The 26,599-nt window shown below is 39.6% G+C and overlaps 1 protein-coding gene across 2 annotated transcripts in view; it reads right to left on the bottom strand.

The window, feature by feature from the left end:
* Positions 1-19,008, bottom strand: part of hdac11 (histone deacetylase 11) — a 50,548-nt gene extending 31,540 nt beyond the window's left edge. The window contains exons 1-5 of one of the 2 annotated variants that reach the window (XM_034680767.1): positions 18,772-19,008; positions 13,641-13,700; positions 13,368-13,516; positions 8,317-8,417; positions 5,211-5,327 (exon numbers count right to left, since the gene is read on the bottom strand). In XM_034680767.1, coding sequence (XP_034536658.1) covers positions 5,211-5,327; positions 8,317-8,417; positions 13,368-13,516; positions 13,641-13,675 — 402 coding nt within the window. In that variant the 5' untranslated portion in view covers positions 13,676-13,700; positions 18,772-19,008. The remainder of the gene's footprint in view (positions 1-5,210; positions 5,328-8,316; positions 8,418-13,367; positions 13,517-13,640; positions 13,701-18,771) is intronic. The other variant, XM_034680692.1, reaches the window with a different exon arrangement.
* Between the last annotated feature and the right edge of the window lie 7,591 nt (positions 19,009-26,599).

Below are 26,599 nucleotides of genomic sequence, written 5' to 3'. Positions count from 1 at the left end.
GCTAACACAGTGAAGTGATAAACAGTCTCAGTAACTTTGGCATCTCTCTCACTTTTCGATTCATCCTGGACGATGTCTGTTTAAGTTTGAGCTTGACTCTTTCCTTTCCTTGATGGGTCTCTCAAATCTCCAACATGTTGCTCTGCTCTTTCTGCATTTACTGTGAAATCTTTGAAAGAAAAACACAGGCGAACACATGGCCAGTCCTCGCTCTGTACAGAATAAATCATATGAAAAATACAAAATCTAACATGAACATTAAAACAGTCTATATCAAAATATAAGCCCGAGTCCTCCTCTCTATCATCCAAGTCAGAATGCAGTCAATGCTCGAGTGAGAGTCCAAGCCTGAGTAATCAGTGATCAGTGATCAAGTCCAAATCAAGTCACGAGTCCTGCAAATCAGGATTCAAGTCGGACTCGAGTACTACACCACTGCTTTGTAGTAAACGTAACTGTACAAGACGGGACTCCCACCAGATCTGTGTCCGGTCCGTCTCCGATCTACTGCGGTCCGGCTCCATGCTCTCTCATCGTCAACACCCACCAGTTGCGTTTTCAGAACGCAGCACAGAGTACTTTTAAAAAGTACTTTGAATACTTTGAATACTATTTTTAAAAGCAAGTACTCCAGGACTTTAACTTAAGTCATAATCTAACTGAACAACTTTCACTTGTATTGGAGTAATATTTGACCAGGAGAATCAAAAGTTTGACTTAAGTTATGAAGATGTGTACGTTGTCCACCACTGCTACTCACACAAACTTTAGACTTTTCATCTTCATTCTTGAGCTGTTCGATATGTCAATTGTCATGAGATAACTTATGTTGTTATTTGGTAAAGGACAGTTCAAAATGAGCTGACGTGACTTGGTTAAAAAAACTTTTAATTTCTCCCCACAAGAAAGAAGAACGCATACCTGATGATACACCATTCCTCTAAATGCGGATATATTAGCTTGATCAGACTCTCCTACGCGATGAACGTGTGAGGTAATGGACCTTTTCATTTTACTGCCAGGAATCTTACAACCCCAATATATGCTGCACCTACTCCTGAGAGCATTATTACTGAGAGCAGAGAGACGTGCAGTGTTCGTCTCACATGTTGATCAACTTAATCTTGATGTGCATGTCTATGCATGTGGAAGGTGTTATTTGAGGCCGGGTGCTTCACTGGCTCATCCTCTGAAGACACCACTCAGGGCTCATCTAGCACACATCACAAATAAAAGACATTTAGGGTGCAGAGACACAAAAGCTTCAGAGCACTTCATAGTTGGGGAGGACTGCTGCCTAAAATGTAATTCAAAAAATCCTAATATTAAAGACATAGGAGCTACAGTGAAGGAAATCCTTAGAGGTTCCTTATACTGTACTCTGGGAATATTTATTCAGTCTGGCTTTTATGTAGGGTTTAACAATTTTATGACTTACTTTTACTATAATATTGGTTTAAATGTTGCTTTATTATTTATTACTTTAATTTACATTTTTACTGTTTATTTTATTTTATTATTTATTTTTAGTTAATCTACTCAATTGTAGATGGGGGGGCGGGTAGACAGAGTCCGGAGGAAATGCTACATTCAAATTCATGCTAGTTTTTCGTGACTACCAACCCCAGCTTAAATATCAATTTGATGCTTTAATTTACTTTAATTACACATAATTTAATGTTGTCTGTGTGCATTAGTCTCTATTTTAAAATCAGTTTTTTGTTTGTCTTGCCATTAGTTTATTTCTGCTTCTTTCTTGTTTTCAATCGCTGTAAAGCTCTTTGAATTGCATTTGATTTATATGATAGATTGATTAATTGATTGATGGATTGATGGAGTGATGGAGTGATGGATTGATGGATTGATGGATCCATTGATTGATTGATTGATTGATTGATTGATTGATTGATTGATTGATTGATTGATTGATTGATTGATTGATTGATTGATTGATTTAATGCATCATGCATGGCGGTGGCTGCCTCTTCCCAAGTCAGGTCAAGATTTCTCTCTAGGGAGAATAAGGGAGGCGTTACTGCGTTGTATGTCTGGAGCTACACACGTACAATGACTCCTGAGGTGAGGAGATATGAGATGAGGAGATCGTGTGTAAATGCCAATATGGCTCTCTGATGGCTGAGTAATAACACATTAGCATGTGCTCACACACTCAGGCAGCAGCCGTAACACCCCTCTATGTGTGGAGAAAACATGCACTTAGAGTAAGCAGTGAGAGTGCCTGGAGCTTTTAAGTGCATCTCCACGACTCCATCAAACCATCAGACCCAGGGTGATAAGACATTTTAGTACCGTGCTCTGATATCATTAGTGTTTGGATCAGATGGATGTTGTGGAAACAATACTGTGTGGGCTTTTTTTGCCACAAACACCTGAACTAAATGCTGATTTCTCACCCCTTATTTTTATTTTTCTGTAACAAGAGAACAAAAAACATCTCTATGTTTCCCCTCACACTCATCTGAAAAGAAATCACAGCTCTTTACAAAGAGAGTCAACTCCATCAGGAGGAAGCTCACAAACTATTCCTCAACAAACTTCAGACTGTTTCAGACATTACATGGAGGAGAGGCATTGATCATGGAGTAAAGACAAACACATTTTCTCCAGTGTCCTGAAGGAGAAAAGAGAAATGTGTTAATCTGAGTTTTAAAGAAAGTGTTCAAGACTTACCGGAGTAAAACCCAATACAGCTTCAGTTCCACTCTGTCCCGGACAAAGGTGCAAGGAAATTTCTCCTGCATCACAGAGGAGCTAGCTGCTCAGATTGTACAGTCTCTTTTGTTTTTAATCTACCATCTGGCCGGCCCGCCGTGACTAAGGCTGCAGAGTGGTTCTCTCATTGGAAGATTGGTGGTTCGACCCTGTTTGTTCCAGTCTGCGTGGTGAAGTGTCCCCAGGAAAGATTAGGAGGGTTTTCTGTGATGCATGAGAAATTTCCATGCTCCTTTGTTTCGAATACAGGGAAAAGGAAGATGTGTTTGGTTGAAAATCTGAGGCTTTATACATTTCTCTTATCTGCTGAAGAAAACTAGAAGGGAATCGGTGTCTTTATCTGCATTATCTGTGATGTAGCAACTGAAGTATGAAGTTACATTGAACAGGTCAGAGGCATAAAGTGTAGAGAGCGTTGAGTCAGTCAGTCCTTGGCCCACTCATGTCTTCTCTTAACTTAGCAGCCACACATCCACTTCTTTTACTCTAGTTTGACACAGTGACAGGCAGCTGACCTCGTATACAAATGGTTTGGCTCTCTGAATGCAGCCTGCAACACAACTGCATGTTGGAATAAATCTACCTTCCCCATCCTACGTCTTATCCAATGTGTTTCATATTGATTGTCCTTTTACTTCACTCTAACATCACACACGGAGGCCAGTCTTGCTGGAGTTTCAGAGGTCCTGGCCCTACCCGCTCAGGTCCAGTCTCTATGAATGGCTGTGGAGCTCTGATATATCTATATTGACAGCAGCTTCCCTTCAGCAGATACAAAGACTGGCAGTCTGGCCCAAAGACTGCATTTTCTTGGTAGACTCAGACTGTTTGGCATAAGCACGAGTGTGATGTTGACCTTCTATAAAGCTGTCATGGGAAGTCTGATCAGATATGGGATGGCAGCCTGGTTTGGCTCTCTATCTGTTCAATGTAAATCTAAGATTGAAATAATGTTTAAATGTGCCATGAATGCAGAAAAATTGTCCTTGAGAGCGCTTACACATCACTCACATGCAACATTTCTCTACTCAAGAGAGCAGATTTTCAGCCTGTGAGAGGAAAACTACCTTTAGAGTCCGTGTAGAAGTGAACTGAGTGCTAACAGGTTTAATCTGCACGCGCACCTGTTTCCCCTGTACGCATGCCCCTCCTGCTCGCAGGTAACAGAGCTGCTCACACCCATGTATATTTTAGATTCGTCAGTCAGGGGGCGGGCACAGTGGGCGTGCACAGTCACCATGGTGTCTGAGTGTGATTGGCTGCAAAGTCCTCGTGTTTCCTGATTGGACAGTTTTTTTTCTTTTCACCGTGTTCGTTGTTATCGTCCGCCTCATGCACATGGACATGAGGAGCTGCTATTTACGAGCTCCTTGGCTAATCTTCCGAGATTGACATCTTTGCATGTAATTCTCCAAAGTGGAGACACTTTCCTCTTAAGTCCCCCCAGAGCTGGAACGTGGACAAAACTCTGTCATCCAGAATTTGGACCACAGCTATGAAGTATCTCTGTTACATTGCTACATTTTATTAAACTCTGTGAGTTATATGCATTTCGTTGCTGTGGAAAATATAATTTGGGGGAAAAACAACATATTTGGCTTTTTGACATAAGAAAACTCAATGTTTTTTTGATGATTAATCAATAATTGATTAACATTTCCAAAAATCGATTCACGGAGAATACTTAAAATGTACATCCCAACCCCCTACGCTATTATATTTGCAGAAATAAAAGGATTTGGTAATCAAAATCTGATGTTATGCAATGTGTCATCATCCAGCAACAAGCTTAAAGGAGATGTTACAGCTTTGAAGGTTTACTTCACAAGGTGAACTCAAATGCTTAACTGACTGTCATCTCTACACACGGGCAGCATGATCTAGTGCTTGTGTCAGGATAGTTATTTTATTAGAGATGAAGCAGTGCATCATGGGTAACAGCCTGCCAAATATATTCTATGAGCTCCACAGACCATCAGTTTAACACCTATAAGCTCCTCAACTTAGTCTAATAGTCATCATCCTTTTTTGACAATATAATACTCATGAAACTCTGTAAGTTAAGATCTTCTTTCATAAGAAGCAGAGGGAGAGATGTCTTATTGGGTTATCCTTAGTGACAGAGTTATCACAGGGAGGTGAAAGAGTATGATGAGATATTTAGAGATTTACATGAATAAAGTTTTTTATAGCAAGCGCTACAAAGTTCTGTATTTAATGATGCATTATTCAGCTGTTGGTGCTGCATGTGTGATCGCTGACGCACCTGCAGAGCTAGTATGATTTGATAAAGGTAACAGAGACAGAAGTGGATTACTCCATTATTTGATAGCGGTGCAGATTATTATCTCTGTTTCTTCTTCTTCTTCTTCTTCTTCTGACAAATGATGGTAGATACAGGTAGATGGGTAAAATATGTAAATATTATCTGCTGCAGTTAAACGCATAAAAAGGAAATGAGGTTCAGAGATTCTCACCATTATTGTTCCTCCAGTCTGAGTCCGCAAAGGCCTCAACACTCTCCGCTGCACCAGGAAATTAGGCAGGAACATGAGGGGAGGAATTTCTGTAATTGTTGCCACCACCAGTGACCACTAACATAAAAAGAAAAGAAAAAAATATTAGACTCGGCATTTAAAAACCTTTTTCATTAACATTCCCATTAAAGCAAAGAAACAACAACAACGATTCGCCTGGATGGTTGAAATGTGCAGGAACCTGAACTGGGTTTAAAGTGTTTCAATGTTTGCCAAGCAGAGTTTGGGTCTTTAGGCGTAGAACATGTGACAAAAGGAAGGAGTTTAGACACCCCATTTCCTCCCTCCCCCCTGGGCACACTCCTCCATCACCACGGGATCCATATTCACTGCTACGCCGATGACGCACAAGTCTACATCTCCTCCAAACCCACCGCTGCCATCCCTCCCACCTCCCTCATCATCTGCCTTGAAGACATCTGGAGCTGGATGAGCAGGAACCTCCTGAAGCTTATCAGCAATGAAACCGAGGTCCTCCTTATCGGCTTCAAATCCACCCTCACCAAATCACAACACACCCCTTCTCCCTCCAAAGTCAAGAGCCCCGGCGTCATTCTGGACAGCACCCTCTCATTTGCACCTCATATTCAAAGCATCACCCGGACTACATTCTTCTACCTCCGTAACATCTACAGACTCCGCCCAGTCCTGTCCCAATCCAGCACCGAAATCCTGGTTTACTTGTTTGTCACATCCCACATTGACTACCGCAATGCCCTCCAACTCGGCCGCCCGGAACATCACCCACACCAAATCATCTGACCACATCACTCCTGTTCTCATCCAACTTCACTGGCTCCCTGTACAATACTACATCCACTATAAAAACCTTCCCCTCACCAATAAAGCTCTCCACAACCTGGCCCCCACTTACCTTCACGACCTCCATCATGAATACACTCCCTCCTGCTCCCTCCGCTCAACCTCTGCTGGACTACTAACCATCCCAACGTCTCGCCACAGTACCATGGGTGCCCGAGCCTTCAGCTGCTCAGCACCCAGACTCTGGAACTCCCCCCCCACACACACATATGACAGTCAGACTCCATCACATCATTCAAATCCCAACTCAAATGTCCAAATTGGCATATTCCCTTTAACTGGACACTCTGCACTTCACTTGTTTCTATGTTGATCTTCTGTTTAAATCATGATTTAATGATGACTGCTTTTACTCTCTGTAAGGGAACCTTGGCTGACTTGAAAGGTGCCTCCAAATAAAAATGTATTATTATGTATACAGCCACATATACAGAGGCTATAGTCCTCATTGCAGCAGTCACTGGTTTGACTCCCAGCCATGACCCTGTGCTGCATAGCTCCCTCCTCTCTCTACCTCCCACATTCTGTTTTAAATAACTTTAAGAAAGACAGAAAGAGAAAAATGTGACTGCATAAAATAATGCAAATTCACAGCTGAATTCTGAGCCCTCCAAGAAATAGCTCTGCATGCAGCAGAGTGAAAACAGAATAGACTACACAGTTTTTGAGCATGATAGAATGACTGTTATCAGTTCAATATGTTCTGCAACAGACACTCCTTTTAGAGGGAATAACAACCACACCATAGTATTTTAAAATCACTGAGGATATCAAATGCTCATGACTCAGTGTGCTGGTGCCTTCAGGTTCCACTTGGTAAGGTAAAAAACAAATGTATATCATTATAACCTCTGGGGCAATGAATTAAAAAGGCAAAACACTTGTATTGACTCAAATGACCCAGAGGGGCTTTCTTCTGAATATGCTTGACATGACTGATTTAAATGAAGGCTAATTCCCTTAATGGATGAGCCGCAGCATTTCAATGAGTACTCTGTTCTACCACTACCTGCATTATAACATGGGAGGGAAATGCCAGATCAAATGATTGTTTACCAGTTTGGGTTCAATCCCATCAATACAAATTGTGATAGAATATTATCTTGCACATAACAAAAAAAAATCCAACTTAATACAGAATTCAGCTGAGTACACAACACCAATATTTTGCACATTAATCTGGTGGCCAAATTCCACCAGATCCGTGTCCGGTCCATCTCTGATCCGTCACAGCACTGGATCTGATAGGTTTCTATTCTAGTCAATGTGTTAACTCCCTTATTCCGGCTGCGTGATCCGGCAGGTCAGAGCCCTCCGGATCAGATACAGAAGACTTCTATTTTTGACGGATGCCGGAGCACGACGCATCAATCTCAACAGAGCAGATGGGGCAGGACAGGAAGTCAGGCACCAAAATAAAATGAAAACATCCGGTTAATTTCCAGAATAAATCCAGATCGTATTTCACTTAACTACAACAACAAACCGTCATGATGAGCGGAGCCAGGCCTGGAGTCAACAGGTCAGAGGTTTTCAGAGGACTAGAAAGACAGCATGGATGAGGAGAGGAGGAGGAGAACCCTTGATTCAGTAATTACAGCAGGAAAACCTCGGTCACATGACTCCAGCTGTCCGGCGGTACTGCTCCGTGCTGTGTTCCGAACATAACCATTGAGGATTGACGGACGAGAGAGCACGGAGACGGACTGCAGTGGATCGAAAACAGACCAGACTCGGATCTGGTGGAAGTCCTGGGTTAGAGACACTCATCTTAGATGCCAATGTGGACTAGGTGAGGCGATCTTTTTTTTGAAGACCAGTCAAAGAAGACCATACTTCACAAAATAAGACATTTACAACTTACAGTTGTGAATTTAAGTTAAGTGTCTAAGGGAGACTCAAGAAAGACTGTGGACATTCACCCAGAGCACTTTTTGTGCCTGGTTGGGGTTTCCACTTGTCATAAAGTGTACAGAAGCCATAACAGCAGCCATCTCTCGTCATTGTCCTCTTCTCTTTCATCTTTTCAGAAACAACCACAACAGTAACATTTAATCTGCATAATAAATCCATTGAAGTTGATGGAATTCTCTGCTTCCTTGTACTGCGAGATGCATGTACTGTACAGAGGAGATGTAGAAGAAAAACAAGACCTGGAGGGAAAAGATGCTGTTATAATGAGTGATGGAGTGAAGGTTGGTAGAGGGAGGGAAAACAAAGAGACCTTTAATCTGTTGAGGTAGCGTTTGGTGTGAACCACCAGCAGATCCTCTTCAGTAGCTTCACGGGCTTCCACAAGGTTCTCATCGGTGATGAACTCCTCCTCTGAGAGAAAGGCAGGCTGTGATTAGGATCATTATAACTCCAGAGAATTAAAGTATGAAGCTATAGCTGCATGCAACACATTTTTTTGTATAATCAACCTTGATGCACAAAAAGATGTTGCCTAGATATTAAAGTTACATTCCCATTGTGAAAAATGTATTACTGTCTCATGCTGCAACGTGTTGAGCCGTTTAGTCTCACACAGTTTAATCCATGTTCTGTGTTTAGTGTCTGAGGGTGCATTTCTATCTTAAGTATATGAGCTACACCAAGATGTCATTTGTGATCAAACTAATCTGCATACATGTCCAGAGACTTGGACTTGAGCGTGACCGATACAAAACCATGGTCAGTTTTATGGTTCAGTCTGTCACATGCGGCAACCTCTGCTCTCAAAATATGAAGCCCATGCAGAAGCGTTAGTGATAACATGTTGGTTACGTCCAAGTCTCCTTTAAATCAGGGGTTCCCAAACTTTTCAGCCTGCGACCCCTAAAATATAGGTGCCAAAGATTTGTGACCCCCACTGTACCTTGAGATTAAATGTTGCTTCGTTCTTCAAAATGAGTTTCCCTACATGCACATGTGGCTGTGTTTCCTGTGCTGCTGTGAATTAACTACACTTACTGCTACAGACCTTTTGTTAATTAACTGTAGGCTAACCCAAACCCTAAAGTTAAGAGTCATCTGGCAACAAAGAAACGCAGAAAACTAATGAAATATACTTATTTGCAGGATTTTATTTCAAATGTAACTATTTTTGTCTTTATTTTTACAATAATGGGTAAAATAAGCAAATTTATATTTCTTTTAAAAAGAAAATCTGGAAGACATCTTGCAACCCCCCATTGGTGTCATGCGATCCCCCAAGTGGTCCTAAACCACACTTTGGGAACCCCTGCTTAAAATCATTCATCCAGTAGAGGGCACAGACAAGATGATTGTTTTTAACTGTTTAATGACTGTAACTGTCAACTTCACCCACTCACATATTACAATAACCAGATTAAAGGAGTCTTTTTTAGAGAGTGTAATTAATGAAAAATAAAGGTCAAGTTTAAATTTTAAAGAACAAGCGGCTCTACAGCACCAATATATTCTACGACGAACCTAAAACTTGGTTTGGTGGAACCGTTGAATCCTCTTCTACGCATTTGTGCAATGAACAGGGATCCTACACACTTTTTTCAAACCAATTTAAGACTTTTTGAGACCTAACAGAAGAAAAAATAAATACAGTTTTTACATGGCCGAACAAACTCTTTTTAAAAAACAAACTCTAATTTAACTTTAAATCCAAAGTTCAAAAGCTTATTTAAATACTTTGCAAGTCACATCATAATCATCATTCGACCCGTCAAACATTAAATCAGAAAAAAATCAATCTTTACACTGAAAATGTTCAACAAATACATCAAACTAGAAAGGGCCCCACATATGTTTTAATTTCTGCTTTCTATCTTAGAAAAAAAAATGTAATTTCAATTTAGGAAATTCCAGATCTAGGTCAACATAAATAACCTGACTGTGGAGTTCTGACTTATTGTCATGTTTTGGTCTGTTCTTTGTTTTCTTTTAGTGATTTTTGTTTTATCTTGTCCCTGTTCAGGTTTATTTAGTTTCCACAGTCTTTTGTTTCATGTCTTGATTTTCCTTGTGTTTTATGTTCTCCTTTTTTGTATACTCATGTCTGGGTATTCCTTGTCTGTGTTTTTGTCTAGTGATTCACTGTTTTATTTTGTAGCCTATTCTTCCCATGTGTGTGTTGTGTGATCTGAGATGTTTCATGTCAAGTGTATTCCTGAGATTCATGTGTTCTTGTTTGAAGTAAGTTTTTATTTATTTTTTGTTTATTAAAACATTTTATTTTAATCTGCACTTGGGTCCTCTGCCTTTGGTTTTCTGACATGTGACACTAGAGGCTGATTTATACTTCAGCATCTCCCCTACGCAGCAGGGGCTGACGCAGACATGAGCACCACATACTTGTGCGTCGATGTGTCCGTGTTGCGCAGCAATTCTCCGCCGAAACGCCTGAGGGCAGTGCGATCTCTCTGATAGCCGGCTGCCTGCTTCCGGTCCCGCTATGATCTCTGTTTACTTTTCCACAGCGATTCAGAGCGTGTTATCTTAATCTACAGCTGATACATGTTGCTGTTTATCATACAGACATGATTACATGAAGAATAGAGAGGAGGAGATGAAATACACGGCCGATGTCCGGGATCCCGGAAGAGCTGTAAATGCGGGAAAGACAAAGCCGCCGAGCGGTCCAATCACAGAGCTTGCGGTCCGCGTCGGCTCTACGGGGAGTTACATTCTGGAGGAGGTGCACGTCAGCTACGTGCGTAGGCCTCGGCGTAGGTACGGGAGCTACGCGAGCTACGCGGACCCCCGGCGTAGGCTACGCCGTTGATTCAACGCAGAAGTATAAATCAGCCTTAATGGTTTGCTAAAAATGCAGCTTACAGTGAAGTCCATATCAGGACTCTACACATTAACCAGCTATCAGCTAGTTATAGACCCCCAAATAATAGATATCATGCAGGCTGGCCCGCCCCAGGACATTTATCAGGTGTAATTGTAATTTGAAATGCATTAGTGAGCCCTCAAGGTCTAATTCATTGGTTTAGCTATTAAAAAATGGAGCTCCATTTAATCAAATTCAAAAATGTAATTTATTTACATACATCTAGGTAGCATGGGATTTGCTCCATACATCAAGATTGATAGTCATAATATCATAATTACTTTATAATATTCTGCATTAGTGTTTTAAATCTGAAAAGTAACTAATAGATAAACTTAAGCTGTTCTATAAATTCAGCGAAGTCCAAAGTTCAGTTTTTACCTTAAAAATGAACAAAGTAAGCAACCACTCCACGACTCATTGTGAAAACGCAGCAGAGTAAGCTAGTGCTAGCTTGATAATCTTTGTAACAGAATAAAAGAAGCATTGTTCTGCAGAGAGTTTAAACCATAGACTATAAATAATGGACGTAGTAACTGTGACGTCACCCATCTGTTTCTGAGCACTGTTTTGAGGGCAATCGGCGGCAGCAGCCATATTGGAAATGATGAACTCAACCGAACTTCTGTCAAGCGATTTTGACGTAAAGAGGCAGACTTTGAGCCTCCTCGCCAACAGCTACAGTGTTCCTGCCTGTCAGTCAAGTCAGCTGTGCCTCTCATAAAACTTGTAATCTAAATATCATTGAAACAGCCGTGTTATGAAAAAATTCACCCCGAACACTGTGTGCCAATCGAGAAATTAGCTATTTAGACTACACTTTTTTTTGTACCAGTCTGTAAACATGTTCATTTCTGCTGTAAAGATCGTCTTCTTTGAATTTGAATTTGTGTGTACACCAGACGAGTGATAAACTCTGGCATATTATGGATAATCATTCTTCCTTTACTTTGGCCGGAGTAACATGACGCGGTTAAACCCTACCGATGTTCCCTATCAGAATAAGAGTTTAATATTTAGAGTGGAATGTTGTAACTGAACATAAACAGACATCAGACAAAAATGTTGTGAACGGTAACGTAGAAGAGGAAATCAACAAAATAAAATAACAATCGTGTCACACAACTACCTTATGTACTATTTTCATAATATGTATCCAGTAGGGACACACACACACACACTCCTGTCCCATTAATAGCCTGTTTGTGTGGCAGTCCCTAAACCAGCAACAGGACGAGGTGCTGCTAGTAGCGTGCACTAACAGCGTCTGTCTCGATCTTTATGTCGGTGTTTCTTTGGCGCAGCATGGCGTGTGTGCTTACATTTTACAGCCATGCTTAGTCTCTGGAAATACATGTGTAGTAGTGTGAGATTCAGAAACAGAGAAAATTACAGCGACTGTTTTCTTTTGCCATTTGATGCAGTTAGCATTCTTCTTCTTCTGTTATTTAATGCAGTTAGCAAACAGCTTTAAGACGCTCTATAGCCACCGTCTGGCAGGAATAATGTATTAAAACCAGGAACTGGTGAAAACAATGAAAATTTGTACTTTTAAAATGAGAAAATATTCTAAGTAACTCTTGATTAACAATAAGTGAACAAATATTTGAATATTCAAATATTTGATTGCCCATCCCTAGTATCCAGGCCATAAGACCCATCTTTGACTACATTACAATGACATCTTCTTTAAGTATCTTGAAGTAAATATTGCACTTTATCATGAGTCATCCTTGAATTCTACAGGATGCAGTTACAGTGTCCTGCAGTATAACAACAGCGTTTTGAGATGAATATAATGCTACAAAAAGGGTGAGGATTTTAGTTTCATAACATAATGAAGTTGATTTTAACTGTCTATATCATCATGTGTTTTCTTCTCGGACCACTGTTGGAAAAAGTTGTTGCAATCTGATGTCCATTACTCTGCCCAGTGATGTGAAAGAAAAACCTCTGACATTAACTGCAATGCATCTATCACATGAGCTCATCTGGAATATGTTAAAATATGCCATCTAAATTTGCAGTTCTATCCACTTTTACTCGAGTTTTTGCAAGCGTAAATAAAAGTAAATCAAAGGTTTCCCGCTGTCAGCAAGAGCTCAGTTCTTCATTTGCACTCTGAACTTGTGAAAGTTTTTGAATTCATTAAGCTGTGTACAGCACTTTCTATAGCACAGATGATCAGCCATGCAACTTGACAACAACTTCATGTGAAGTAGTGCCAGTTAGCAAGTCACTGTTCTCCCTTGGCCTTGGAACCTTTGCTGGGCCTCATACTGTACCTGAAAAGACTCCCACTGGGACTTTCCTCTAATTATCTGTGCTCTATTGCTCTGCATTTCCCCTCTGCAGCATCTGTACTCTCTCATCTCTGTTCTCTACCTCTCTTTGCCTCCCTTTACCTCTCTGATCTGCTCTGAGAGATTCATATATACATCAGCTCAGGGAAATGTCCTCTCTGTTTTTCAGTCTCCTACCTTTCAAGAAGTGAATGACTTTCCCCCACTTCCCAGCATCAAATGGATGGAGCTTTTCCAGGCCCATGAAGGTGATGTTGTAGTCTGGGTGGTAGACAATGGGCAGACATGTTCGAGGGATGTTGGCGTACAATTCAGTGCGATGAGGGCTGAAAGAAGAAAATCAAATAGGTTTTAATCCAACACTGCTGCATTACATTTACATGGACTGATTTCCCCTGAGGCTCATACGGTATTCTTGGATCTGTCTTGCTGTTTGTTTGTGCTTCTTACCTCTTTTTCCCTTCATTATCTTCTTTGTGAGACATGTTCTTCAAACATTGCTGTTTTCATCTGGAGGGAAAAAATGAATATCAACTGACAAATCAATTAGTTCACCTGAAACAGTTGTAAATATTTAGCTGCTCCGAGATATTCTGACTAAAAATATATATTAAAAAATGATTTCAACACAGTGTATGACATTAAATCGCAGAGATTCAACAGAATTACATTCCAGGAGTATGTAGTTTTTTCAGAGCCATTCATCACAATGCTACTTTGAGGGTGATTTTATAAATGTTTGTGAAATGCTGCTTTGATAAAACTACATTTTCAGTCTTCCTTTAACTTAACAGCTCCAAAACTGAAGCCCTTTTAGTTGGCACTCCCCTACCAGACCCAGTCATCTCCAATCCCCATCATATCCTTCACTGGCCAAAACATTCACCTCTCATCCATAGCCACAAATCTGGGTGTCAAAATTGACCCTCCCCTCACCTTTGAGGCCCACATTAAAAATATCTGTAAAACCTCTTTCTACCATCCCAGAAACATCTCCAAACTCCACCCACACTCTCTCTCCCCGATGCAGAAAAACTGGTCCATGCCTTCGTCTCCTCCAGGATAGATTACTGCAACAAACTACTCATCTGGATCCCTGGCAAAAGCCTTCAAAGGCTGCAGTTCACCCAGAACTGTGCAGCCAGGATCCTGATGAGAGTGCGTAAACATGAACACATCACACCCATCCTGCAATCACTCCACTGGCTCCCAGTTTCACTCCGGATCGACTTCAAAATCTCTCTGCTGACACATCAGTGCATCCATGGAAACGCCCCCACATACCTGAAAGAACTGTTACATGCACAGGCCACCACAAGAACCCTCCGCTCCACCAACACCAATTGCCTCAACTGCCTTCGAGGCTCGAACCAGGCTCAGCACTATGGGAGACCGGGCCTTTTCCTCCGCTGCCATGCAACTGTGGAATGCCCGCGACTGTTGAAAGCCTCCCCCCACTGACTCCTTCAAAAAAGAACTAGAAACCTTCCTCTTTCGAAGGGCATTTCCCGAGAGTTGATCTGACCTCCCCTGCTGCTTTGATCTGTTTTATTCAGCCACACTGTTTTTACTTTGGCTTGTTTCAGTGACATGTAGCACTTTGAGATTTGTTTCTGAATGTAAAGTGTGTTATTATTAATAACAGTGCAGTTACATGGGGAGTTCAGGCTTAGTGATGGAGTGGTGGTTGATTTGAAGCTCCTGCTGCCCACATGTTGAACTTTCCTTGGGCGAGAAAATGAACTCCAAATATCTCCCAAAGGCATTTCCATTATTTATGAGTTACCGTCGACGGGATCGGATCAGACGTGATGGGTATAGATTGGTAATCTGCATAGAGGCTTCTGCCGTCCACTTTATGAATGAATTTATGAATAATTGAATGCCAACAAGGAGCGTGAAGCACACAACGACCATGAGTGAAATCTGATTTTCATATGGGACAGGGGAATGCACTTGGTGTTTTATTAAAACATGATCATATTCTCCATGCTAGTCTCATGTCTGACTTCTTGCTGCTTATCTGCTCCGTCCAATGTGATGTGGGTGTACTGCAGTCTGTATAAGATAGACAGTTGTATGTGTATCCTTATCAGAACATTGCAAAAATAAACGTCTGTAAAACTTGGAGTTTACCTGATACAATCACAAGTATTAACTGAAGTGACTGGATTCGGCTTGATACAGAGGAATTCAGGCCTAATTACAAAGGCTGAGTGAAATTAACTTAACAGTTTATTTTATGAAAGATGATAGACAAATGTAGCTTTGATTATTTGTTCTTCTGGGAGGCTGTGGCTCAGTGGGTAGTGTTAGGAATCTCTCAATCAAAAGGTTGATGGTTCAATACCAGCTCCTGCAGTCACATGCTAAAGTGTCCTTGGGCAAGACACCCAACCCCAAACTGTTCCCTCTGTTGTTCAGTGGTGTTTGAATGTGTCTGAATGAGATTGGCTAACACTGATGGTCCCTTACTATAACATCCTCTGCAATCAGCATGTGAATGGGTGAGTGTGACCCATACATTATTATTATTCTATATATATATAGAATATACATTTTTATTCTATTTTTTATTATTTATTTTTATTTTTATTTTTACTTTATTTAAATGTACTCTTTATTTGTGCTTCATTATTCTTGTACTACTCCAGCTACCATGTCTGGTTTGCTGCAACAACCAAATTTCCCCACAGGGATCAATAAAGTTTTATCTTATCTTACGAGTACAAGTCTATTTACCATTGTGAGCGACCAGTGTGTGTAAAGTTACAATATTGCATCCTTACTCAAGTCTTTAACCAAAGGATGCAACTGTTTAGATCTCAGCACAGGATTGGATAAAAACATGAGCTTGATATTCTAAATGTATCTATCCCTTAAAAATGAAGACCTATGTGAATAAATAATGTGTGTAACAATGTAAGTAAGCATTCAAAGAAAGTACACTACAATTGTTTCCTGGGTTTCAAAAACTGACAGATCTGATTATTTACACCATGTGTAACATCTGTATATACCTTTACATTTTTATTTATCTATTTTTATTTTGACTTTGTTTAAATGTACTCTTTATTTTTGCTCCATTATTATTATGCTACTCCAGCTACCATGTCTGTGTTGCTGTAACAACTGATTTTCCCCACAGGGATCAATAAAGTTTTTATCTTATCATATCTCTTATCTTTTACAAGTAAAAAAAACAAGCAGCTGATATGAGGGTGATGTCTTTGAATGGAAAACAGGCTTTACCTGTTATTTTAAATGGAGTCATTGCTTCATGTTGATGTGATGCTCTGTGATTTATGCACACTGACCATGAAGAGCAGATAGAGCAGATTACATACAATAAGTAAAAAACAATCAGTAATTAAAATTAATATAATGTCTTGTGTTGCCTGTGACATCTAGTTAAATTGTTGTTTGGGTCTTTAGTGTTTGTCTTCTTGATGTCTGATTTCTCTTAGTGTGTGTTTTTTATGTGCCCTGTTGCTTTTCAAGCATTTTGTAAACCAAGGTTTTAAAAAGGTTCTATATAAATAAAAGTATTGTTATTATTATTGTAAAAGTTGAAACTTATATGCAAATAAAGTGTAAATGGAGATCACAGACATATTTTTGCATAAGATACAGCCAAAGGCTTCAAGTGAAATAAGGTCTGTCAATTTCAAATCCTTCTGGAGTTTATTCATGCAGAGTGCAGCAAAACTGAACTCTCTTTTTCCTGACTCTGTCCTAACAAGAGGAACACACAGTTGTAAATTGTCCCATATTTTTTGACTCATGTCTTTAGAGTCAACTTATTTAAGTTATGTATTCTTCTCTGTTGTAAGGGTTTTTTGTGAATAAGGTACACATTGCACAAGTCTATTTACCACTGTGAGAGTCTAGTGTGTGTGTAAGGTTACACGTATAGTAGCCTTTACTGAAGTCTTTAACCAAAGGATGCAATTGTTTAGATCTCAGCAGAGGACCAGATACAAACATGAGCTTGCTATGAGAACGGCAGTTAGGGGAGAGAGAGTGAGGGGTGGAGTTTGGAGATGTTTCTGGGATGGTAGAAAGAGATTTTACAGATATTTTTAATGTGGGCCTCAAAGGTGAGGGGAGGGTCAATTTTGACACCCAGATTTGTGGCTAGTTAGTCCAAAATGCTGCTGTTCGACTTTTAACTGGCACCAGTAAGCAGGAGCACATTGCCCCCATCCTTGCCTCTCTCCACTGGCTCCCTGTTCATTTTAGGATTCATTTTAATATTTTATTGTTTGTTTTTAAATTGTTAAATGGAGTAGCATCACAGTGCATATCCAAACTCCTGCAAAGCTGCACTCCAGCAAGGTCTTTGAGGTCTCCTGGTCAGCATCTTCTTGTGTCCCTAGGACCAGACTGAAAACCAGGGGTGGCCGTGCCTTCTCGGCAGTGGCCCCCAAACTGTGGAACGTGTTCGATTGTCTCCAACATTAACGACTTTTAAATCCCGCATGAAAACATTTTTTTCATTCCTTGGTTTTAACCCAGCATGAGAGTTTTGTGGTCTCTGACTCTGTCTGCTCTTTTACTGGATGTTTATTTGCTCTTAATGTTTTTATTTTTTATTTTTTTGTTATTTATTTTATTTTGTGTTTTTAACCTATTTTCTGAAAGTGTTTTATGCGTTTTATTATTATTATTATTATTATTATTATTATTATTATTAATAATAATAATAATTTATTCTATTTCATTTTATGACAACGTTTCATGTTCTGTGCGTTTTAATTGTTTTTACCTCATTGTGCAGCACTTTACTAAACTTGATGTTTTTTTTAAAATGTGCTATATAAACGAAATGGATTGGATCGGATAGAAATGCATCTGTCCCTTAAAAATTAAGTCGTATGGAAATAGATAATGTATTTAGAATGTAAGTAAGCATTCAAAGTACACTATAATTATGTCCTTGGTTTAAAAAACTAACACATCTGATTGTCAATAACAGAAGCATTACGGTGAATAAATGAATAAATCAATACATACATAGCCCACTGATGATTCTGCTTCAATTAAGGACTTTGATCTGTTTGTTTACTGTTTACAGGTTATGCTTCAGACATAAAACATAAACCGTCACCTTCAAACTTAGAACTGAATGATTTTAGCAGCTGTCAGCTGTGATCAGCTGCTGCATCTGATTCCTTCCTTTTTCATGGCTCTTCAGAGAAAATGTTGATCATTTTAGTCAAAAAATCAAACAAAATCATTAAGTCGTTTCATCTCACTTCGTAGGTGGAGCCTCTCTAAGCATCCCTGGTAAAGGAGACTAATGCAGGGAAAGGAAAGGAGGCAAGGGAAAAGGAAAATGGACTGAAGAGGATCTTATTTGAACGCAGCCTTTGGTCGCGCATGCGCACAGACATGTAAACATTTCTACAGACGCAACAGCATTTAGAGCTCTCTCAGCTGACACACAGCCTCTATATAATGTGTGTTTGCATACGTTTTACCCTGCCAAGTTGCGTTATGAACAAACAGGTGAACGCAGCTGCTGTTTCAAACAACCAGGAAATGTTTCAGGGTCAGGAGCTCGTGTTAGCCGACTCACCTGCTGCTGACTGAGGACTCACGATGATCTCTGAACAGCTCCCGGAAACATATAGAGCCTGAAAAATGTCACTGTATTTCCTTCCTGACTGTGTTACGCCTGAGCTTGTCACCAGTCTCAAGTTTACACACATGAACTTTCGTTTTTCAGACTGTTTCTGGACAGAGTCCTTATTCCCTGCTGTTCCACTCCTACGTACTTTACGCGCAGACTGCGTCACTGGCGTCCACAGCGCGCACGGAGATTTAAAGCAGCAGCATGTGGGATGCAGGACGAGGCTTTCACTTTCTCCTCATCTTTTACAGATATATTACATAGGCTATGTTTAAAAGCAGATAAGGCAGCCTTATATACTGAACGGTGTTTTCTAATGTTGAAGCAGCTGATATGAGGGTGTTGTCTTTGAATGGAAAACAGGCTTTACCTGTTATTTTAAATGGAGTCATTGCTTCATGTTGATGTGATGCTCAGTGATTTATGCACACTGACCATGAAATCAGTTTAGTCAAAATAATTATAATAAACGGTATAGAACATATTAAATACAATAAGTAAAAAACAACAATCAATAATTAAAATTCAAATTATTTATTGTGTTGCCTGTGACATCAGGTTAAATCATTGTTTGGGTCTTTCACTACCTCCCCCCTCTGCCCCCTGGACTGTAACGCACACACACACACACACACACACACACACACACACACACACACACACACACACACACACACACACTACATACAAGGACTCTACCTCAGCTGCTTTTTGCACATTAACCGTTTACTTAATCATTTACTTATCTCGAATACTGTCTGCACCTTAATATCATTTGCACTTTTATCTATTTTCAGTTTCATTGTCCATTTTTAAACTGTTACTGCACTACCTGCACTGTGTACATTGGCTGTTTTTATAAAACTGTATTTTATTATATTTATATTTTATTGTATTTCATATTTAAATTTCAGATATTTAAAAGCTGGAAGAGAGAAACAGCATCTCGTTTCTCCTGTATGTCTCGTATATACAGTGAAAATTGACAATAAAAAACTTTGAATCTTTTTTAGTATTTGTTTTCTTGATGTCTGATTTTAATTATTGTTGATTTCTCTTTGTTTTTTATGTGCCCAGTTGGTTGTCAACATTTTTGTTTGTTTTTTAAAACTGGGGTTTTATAAAGGTAATATATAAATAAAGGTATTATTATTATTATTGTAAAACATGAAACTAATATGCAAATAAAGTGTAAATGGAGATCACAGACATATTTTTGCACTGTCTTTCTTTTAAGATAAAGCCAAAGGCTTCAAGTGAAATAAGGTCCGTCAATTTTAAATCCTTCTGGAGTTTATTGCAGCAAAACTGAACACTCTTTTACCTGACTTTGTCCTAACACAAGGAACACTGTTGTAAAATGTCACAGATTTTTGACTCATGTCTTTAACGTCAACTTATTTAAGTTTTGTATTCTTCTTGGTTGTAAGGGTTTATTAAAACATTTTTATTTTAAAGCTGCACTTTGGTCCTCCTTAAATCTTTCCCCTGTCATGACACAGCATAACTTCTGTTGAGCTAGTGTGAGGTAAAGAGGCGAGCTTTGAGCCTCCTCGCTAACAGCTACAATGTTCCCGCCTGTCAATCAAGTCAGTCATGTCCTTAAATGGGCAAAACTCGTAATCTTAATATCTTCTGAACTGTTGTTTTAGAAATACATTCACCCCCTGTACAGTGTGTGCTGATAAAGAAATGAGCTACTCAGACCTAAACTGTTTTTTAAACCAGGCCGTAAACATGTTTATTTCTGCTGTAAAGATCGTCTTCTTTCAATGGGAGTGTATGTGGTTTCCGGTCTTTCTGCAACCAGCCTCATGTGGACGCTTGAAGAACAGCAGTTTTTAAGACTTCCGCATGGGCTTCATATTTTGAGACCGGATGTGTCTGCTTGAGAGAAACACAATTTTGTTACATTGCAACAGTGACGGAGGCTTCCAGGATGCTTGGTTCTCGAATGATGGGAGGGTCTTAGAGACAGAAGCTGAAATTAAGTGTTCCAGTCAGAGGCTGAAATGAGCCTGAGATAAGGTAAGAGTATTTGAATATGTGAGTATGTGAATCATGTGAAGCTATCAGAGAGAGACTGTGCAGCCTAAAAGCGAGCATGATACCCCCTCTGTCTGCATCTTATTGAGTGACCCCACTGGGATCATTACAGCTTTATCTAATCTAATGACATCTTGAAGTTCCCAGTATAAGCTCTCCTGGATGCTGCTCGATGCGTGTCTGCCTGAACAGAGCAAAATAATTTTACCCATCCCAGTTTTCACCACTGCATTGCAGGCAGTGACAGGCACAATGTTACCTGTAATTCCTGTGAATTGAATGACTCTGTAATCCTGCCCATGAGCAGCTGCAGAGTGAGATGTCTATAAATAGCACAATATGTTAATGCCTATGAATGGTAATAGAGACGGTCTGACTCTGAAGTGAAGAGAGGCATTAACTCTCCACTGGGCCAGAAACTGAGAATAAAAACTATCTGTAGAACTTTTCAGAGACCCTGCTGTGACTTGTGTTCTATTTTTAGTTCATGTTCTTCCTTTTTACTTTTTCAAAAACACTGCTCATAGTTTATCCTCATAGTTATTATATAATGATGTCACCATGAGCACATCCTACATAATCATCAAGATTGCATTACTTATACTAACTTTAAATACAGACTTTATTCAGTCAAAACCTAAACTAACCTTTACACTCTTAAGTGTTTTTAGTATTAGCCAATAAAAATGGAATTAGATTATTATATTGCCAGTTAGATTAAAAAAATGAATCAAAAATGAATAATAAAGGCTATTTATACCTTACTAATCTTTTCAAAATTAAATAAAACATAACTATTAAATGTCAGGATATCTCAAAAAGTGCTACATGTACTTCTGGTGATCAAGCAATCCTGGTATGTGACATCATTCATGTACAGACAGTACTATATTAATGCGTTACTATTACCCGGCTTTCTTACTGATCTTCAGGTTGTGTAAGATGCTTGATTCTGATTGGTCAAACCCCTTGACAACGGTTATTAATTTTCACTAATATGAGCAACACCAGAGACACACTGGACACACGTCATGTCAAATCAATCCGCGGAAAAGAGTTCAGACACATTTTCATATTGGATCCTGTCCAGCAATATGATCAAGGAGCGGAGCAGGTGAGAGAAACTTTGGGTTACCGGTCTCTCCAAAGACACTGAAACCATGAGCGGTGGTGATGATAGCAGCAGGGTTCAAAGTTGTGACATTAGTTTATTCTTAAAGGTGTGTGAACCGCAGAGCTCAGAGAAGAAGGAGAGCTGAATGAGGACAGTTTCATGTTATATCCACCGCAACAGGCAGAGAAGGATCCATCATCATGGAACGATCACTTATCAGGATTCACTGGAACTATTTTTAAAAACTGTAAACATACTTCCTTTAAATCAATACATCATCACAAGAACTAGTAAAAAGAAAGCATCTTAGTAAGAGGTTTCTGTTATTCCCTTCTGTTTGGGTCTGTTTGGTGTATTAGCCGCACATTAGCTAATACACTTACTATTGACACATAAAAAAGAGCTGTAAGCACATGAAGTGTATAATGAATCCTATTTACTAAGGTCCATTATCCTCTCCTATGGGCTCCACTTTTTCTGTCTGTTACACATCTTTAGTTTGCCATACAAGCCATGAAAGGTTCACCTGTAAGAGAGAAGAATAGGCCCAGCTCTTCTATGAACACCTCTACACTTAAAGGTACAGAAGCTAGTGATGATGCTGATGACAATGATACTGATGATAATGATCTTGAGGATGAAGATGATGTTGATTATGATACACATAATCATTGTCATATTGTTGATATCTGTTTATGTCAGTGCAGGTGGTCCATCAGACTTAAAGCTGTTTTTGTAGCACCTGGTTCCCTCTTGGTTGTGTTGTCTTTGGACAAAAGTGTCTGCTACATAATATTGTTCAAATGTAAAACTGTAACACGCAGTTGTAAACACAGCTTTGATTTTACTGGCAAACTATAGTAGCCTGTAGTTTTTTGGGGTCGTTGATAACATCAAATGATGTTGCTGCTGTCTCGAGGAAAAACAGATTTTGCTGATGTAAGCAAAGAAACACAGAGGAAGTCAGCTACAACTTGCACATAATTAGACTATAGACAAACCTCAAATAGAAGATACAGTTAAAAATGACTATAATATAAATTATTAAACATGGCTTTTGAGAAAGACATGAATGATCATTATCTGAGGGTCAGCAGACAGATGTGTATGAAAGCAAATAGGTACCAAAATTAAAATGAAAAAGCAAATTTGAAAAATAAATTTCAATAACAGAAATGCTTATTCATTTTCCAAATATGGGTGGATTATGTCACTCATAACTAAAATGAATATTAAATAATCCTATTTGCATTTTAATTTGAATCTTCAACAATGATAATTATTTCACACAATTAAAATAAAAAGAAAATTACATTTGCTTTTTCATTTTCAAAAAATGTTCTAAATTGTAATCATAATTCAAATTAAAAAGAAAAATTGAAAATTAAAATGCATTCACAGAAATGCCTTTTCATTTTCAGAATAAATACACATTTTTTGTACTTTTCATTGTAACTTTCATTTTCAAGCTTGCACATTTTGTAACACAATTGAAATGAAAAAAGAAAGATCATTGCTTTTGGGTTTTCAAATCTGCCCCACTAAATTGGTCACAATATTCAAACCAACTCGAAAATGAAATCGCAATGTGCATGCCACGGAAAGTCAGACTCCCCCTGTAGTCCAACCGTTTCTAACACACATCCAGTACGGGGAGCTGGTGGTGTGCTCTTTAACGCTGGTGTGATCTGTCAGACAACTGAGTCCACAGAAGAAGAGTCTGTAGTGGCGCTCTGCATGGTACTTTCCTCAGCTCACTGAACCTTTGGCGAGCATGGCGTTCTTTGGCAGGGAGGCACAGTCAGTCTCCTGTCTCACCTGGCTGACCAGGTGGAGCAGAGAAATGTTTCAGAGTTAGGCTCCGTGACCAAGTCGAGCGCATCACGGAGACTCTTGATGAATATTCAGCTGTCACGGACACAGATACTAATGAGGATGTGAGATGTGCCTCCTATTTAACGTGTGGGATCAGCAATGGTTTGTTCTTTATAGCAACAGACTGCTATTGAGAAACAACAGACCAATGGAGTATTAGCCAATCAGAATCAAGCAATTAAAACAGCCGTGTGACAAACCCTCAGTAATACACACTGTTTGTTTTAAGCTGCACATTCTGTCAGCCTGTCAGCTGTAATGCTGCTTGAGTGAGAATGATTGATAACACAAGGTCCACACCTGACATGAATTAGATGATCAGCTTGAGGCAATAAACTCCTGACCAACAATACTGAGCATCTGTTACCATAGAAACTGTTAAAGTAGATATGACAGCCATCCATTCGCCTCAACATGAGCCAGAACAAATGAAATCCAGATAACTCTGCTGAAACGGTCCCATTGATTAATCCTCTGAAGTAATACATACAATCAGATCCAACACACCCTCATCATTGTACCATATGTGATCATTTGGATGACTCCATATGGACAAAACAAAACACCCACAGCAGTTTAGTAGATGGACGAGAAAGCAGCTCACGGATCTTCAGCGTAGTATTGGGAGATCAAACAATGCTTTCCATCCCCACAGCTCAAGCTAGAGGGGGCAATTATCTCATGCAGGGATTGAACGTTTCCCTCTCACTCACTCTTGGAATAATTTTTCAGACCAAGGTGATTGTTGAAAGCATTCAAGTGCACTAGAAAAAAGAGACTCAGGCTTCAGTCAGATACACCGCCTTATTAAAGGAGAGTGACCTCAAAACATGCTCAGAATGGTGTCACAAATATCCAGCTGTTGCTACCTGGATGATGGGTTCATGTTTGATTAGCAATAGTTGGATGCAGTTACATGAGCAACCCCCTACCTTTTGTCTGAAAATCTCCACAATTATTGGATGATTTACCGTGACATTCAATCTAACCACTTGGCTGTGTTAAACAGTCAATTCGAATTGTTCAAAATGGCGTAACAATGGTATTCAATGCTCAATAGCAAAGAGTATGCCAGGGACAGCCTCATCACATTACACCTTATATCAAATCAATTAGTGTAAAGGACTCCTGCACATTTAACCACTGCATGCTGCCTCTGAGGCAAAAATACTAGTTATGTTAGCATGCTAAAATGATAAACAAAGTGCCGAAAACAGTGACTGGGCACAGACGTGGACCGGCCTGAGGAGCTACTGAGCCCCAACCATCTCTGACAGGGAGAAGTGGAGCCAGATCCAGAGTACACAATGAGTTTATATTGGTTTCAGTAAGAAGCTCAACTAAGACCAGAGGAAATATTACAGTGCTTATTTGTCTCTTTGTTGAATCAACCACTCATGGGTTATGAAGGCTGCTTATCAATCAATCAATCAATCAATCAATCAATCAATCAATCAATCAATCAATCAATCAATCAATCAATCAATCAATCTTTATGTGTATAGCGCCAAATCACAACAAACGTTATCTCAAGACGCTTTTACCAAGTGGCAATCTCCGGTCTAAAAATATGAGTCCAATGCGGAAGTGCTAAAAACTGCAGTTCATCGAGGATCCACTTGAGTCTGGCTCCGGAAGTACCGGAAACCACATACACACCAATTCAAAGAAGCCGATTTTACAGCAGAAATAAACATGTTTACAGCCTGGTACAAAAACTGAGTGTAGTCTGAATGGCTAATTTCTCAATCGGCACACACTGTACGGGGGGATGAATTTTTTCTAATGCGGTAATTTCAAAGATATTGAGATTACGAGTCTTCCAATGAGAGGCACAGCTGACTTGATTGACAGGCGGGAACACTGTAGCTGTTGGCTAAGAGGCTCAAAACCCGCCTCTTTACGTCACAATCGCTTGACAGCAGCAATATGGCTCCCGCCCACAATTGGCCTTAAAACAGCGCTTCAGAAAAAGATGGGTGACGTCACGGATATACACTAAGTCCATTATTTATACAGTCTATGGCTTTTACAAACAGAACAGATCTAGACCAGACTCTATTTCAAATTATTAACAGAGACCCAACACCAAGACAGGGTAAGACTCAGTCTGATCTCATCTTAATCCACTATGAGCATTGCACCTCACAATATTTAGCGAGTTACAGTGGCAAGGACAAACTTCCTTTTAACAGGGAGAAAACTCCAGCAGGACCAGACTTATGTTAGACACACATCTGCTGAGACTGTGTTGGAGAGAGGGATAGAGGGAGATGGAGAGAGAGAGAGGGATGACAGTGATGATGATTTGATACCACATCATACTGGATGAAAAACTGGATTAGCGAGTATTCATTCAACAAAAAAATTAAAATATACAGAATTTAAAGCTGCTGAGAGGAACTTAATTTTGTGTCAATGTTGGTGACCTCTGTGGAGAACGCCACATCTTCCTCTGTCAAACATTCCACTCACCATAAAAATGTAGAAAAGGCTGTTTCAGAGGGCTGCTGTTACTCCCTTTGTTTGACACTGAAGTAACATAAAAATAGTAAATAAAAACAAAATTATTAAAGTGAATCTATATGGTCTTTCCAGCTTCTGTAGGTCAGGTAGATGTATCAGCACCATTTCATCACCTCAAAGAGGGTTTAACACATCAGTAAAGCTATGCTGAAGGTAACTTAGTTTTTTTAAGGTCAGAACTATATTTGAGTCAAACTACTGGGATATGATGTG

This window comes from Notolabrus celidotus, chromosome 1, assembly GCF_009762535.1.
Source record: "Notolabrus celidotus isolate fNotCel1 chromosome 1, fNotCel1.pri, whole genome shotgun sequence".
In the NCBI taxonomy this organism is placed as follows: domain Eukaryota; kingdom Metazoa; phylum Chordata; class Actinopteri; order Labriformes; family Labridae; genus Notolabrus; species Notolabrus celidotus.
The sequence above is the reverse complement of the archived record's forward strand: the minus strand, read 5'-3'. Positions and strand labels throughout refer to the sequence as shown.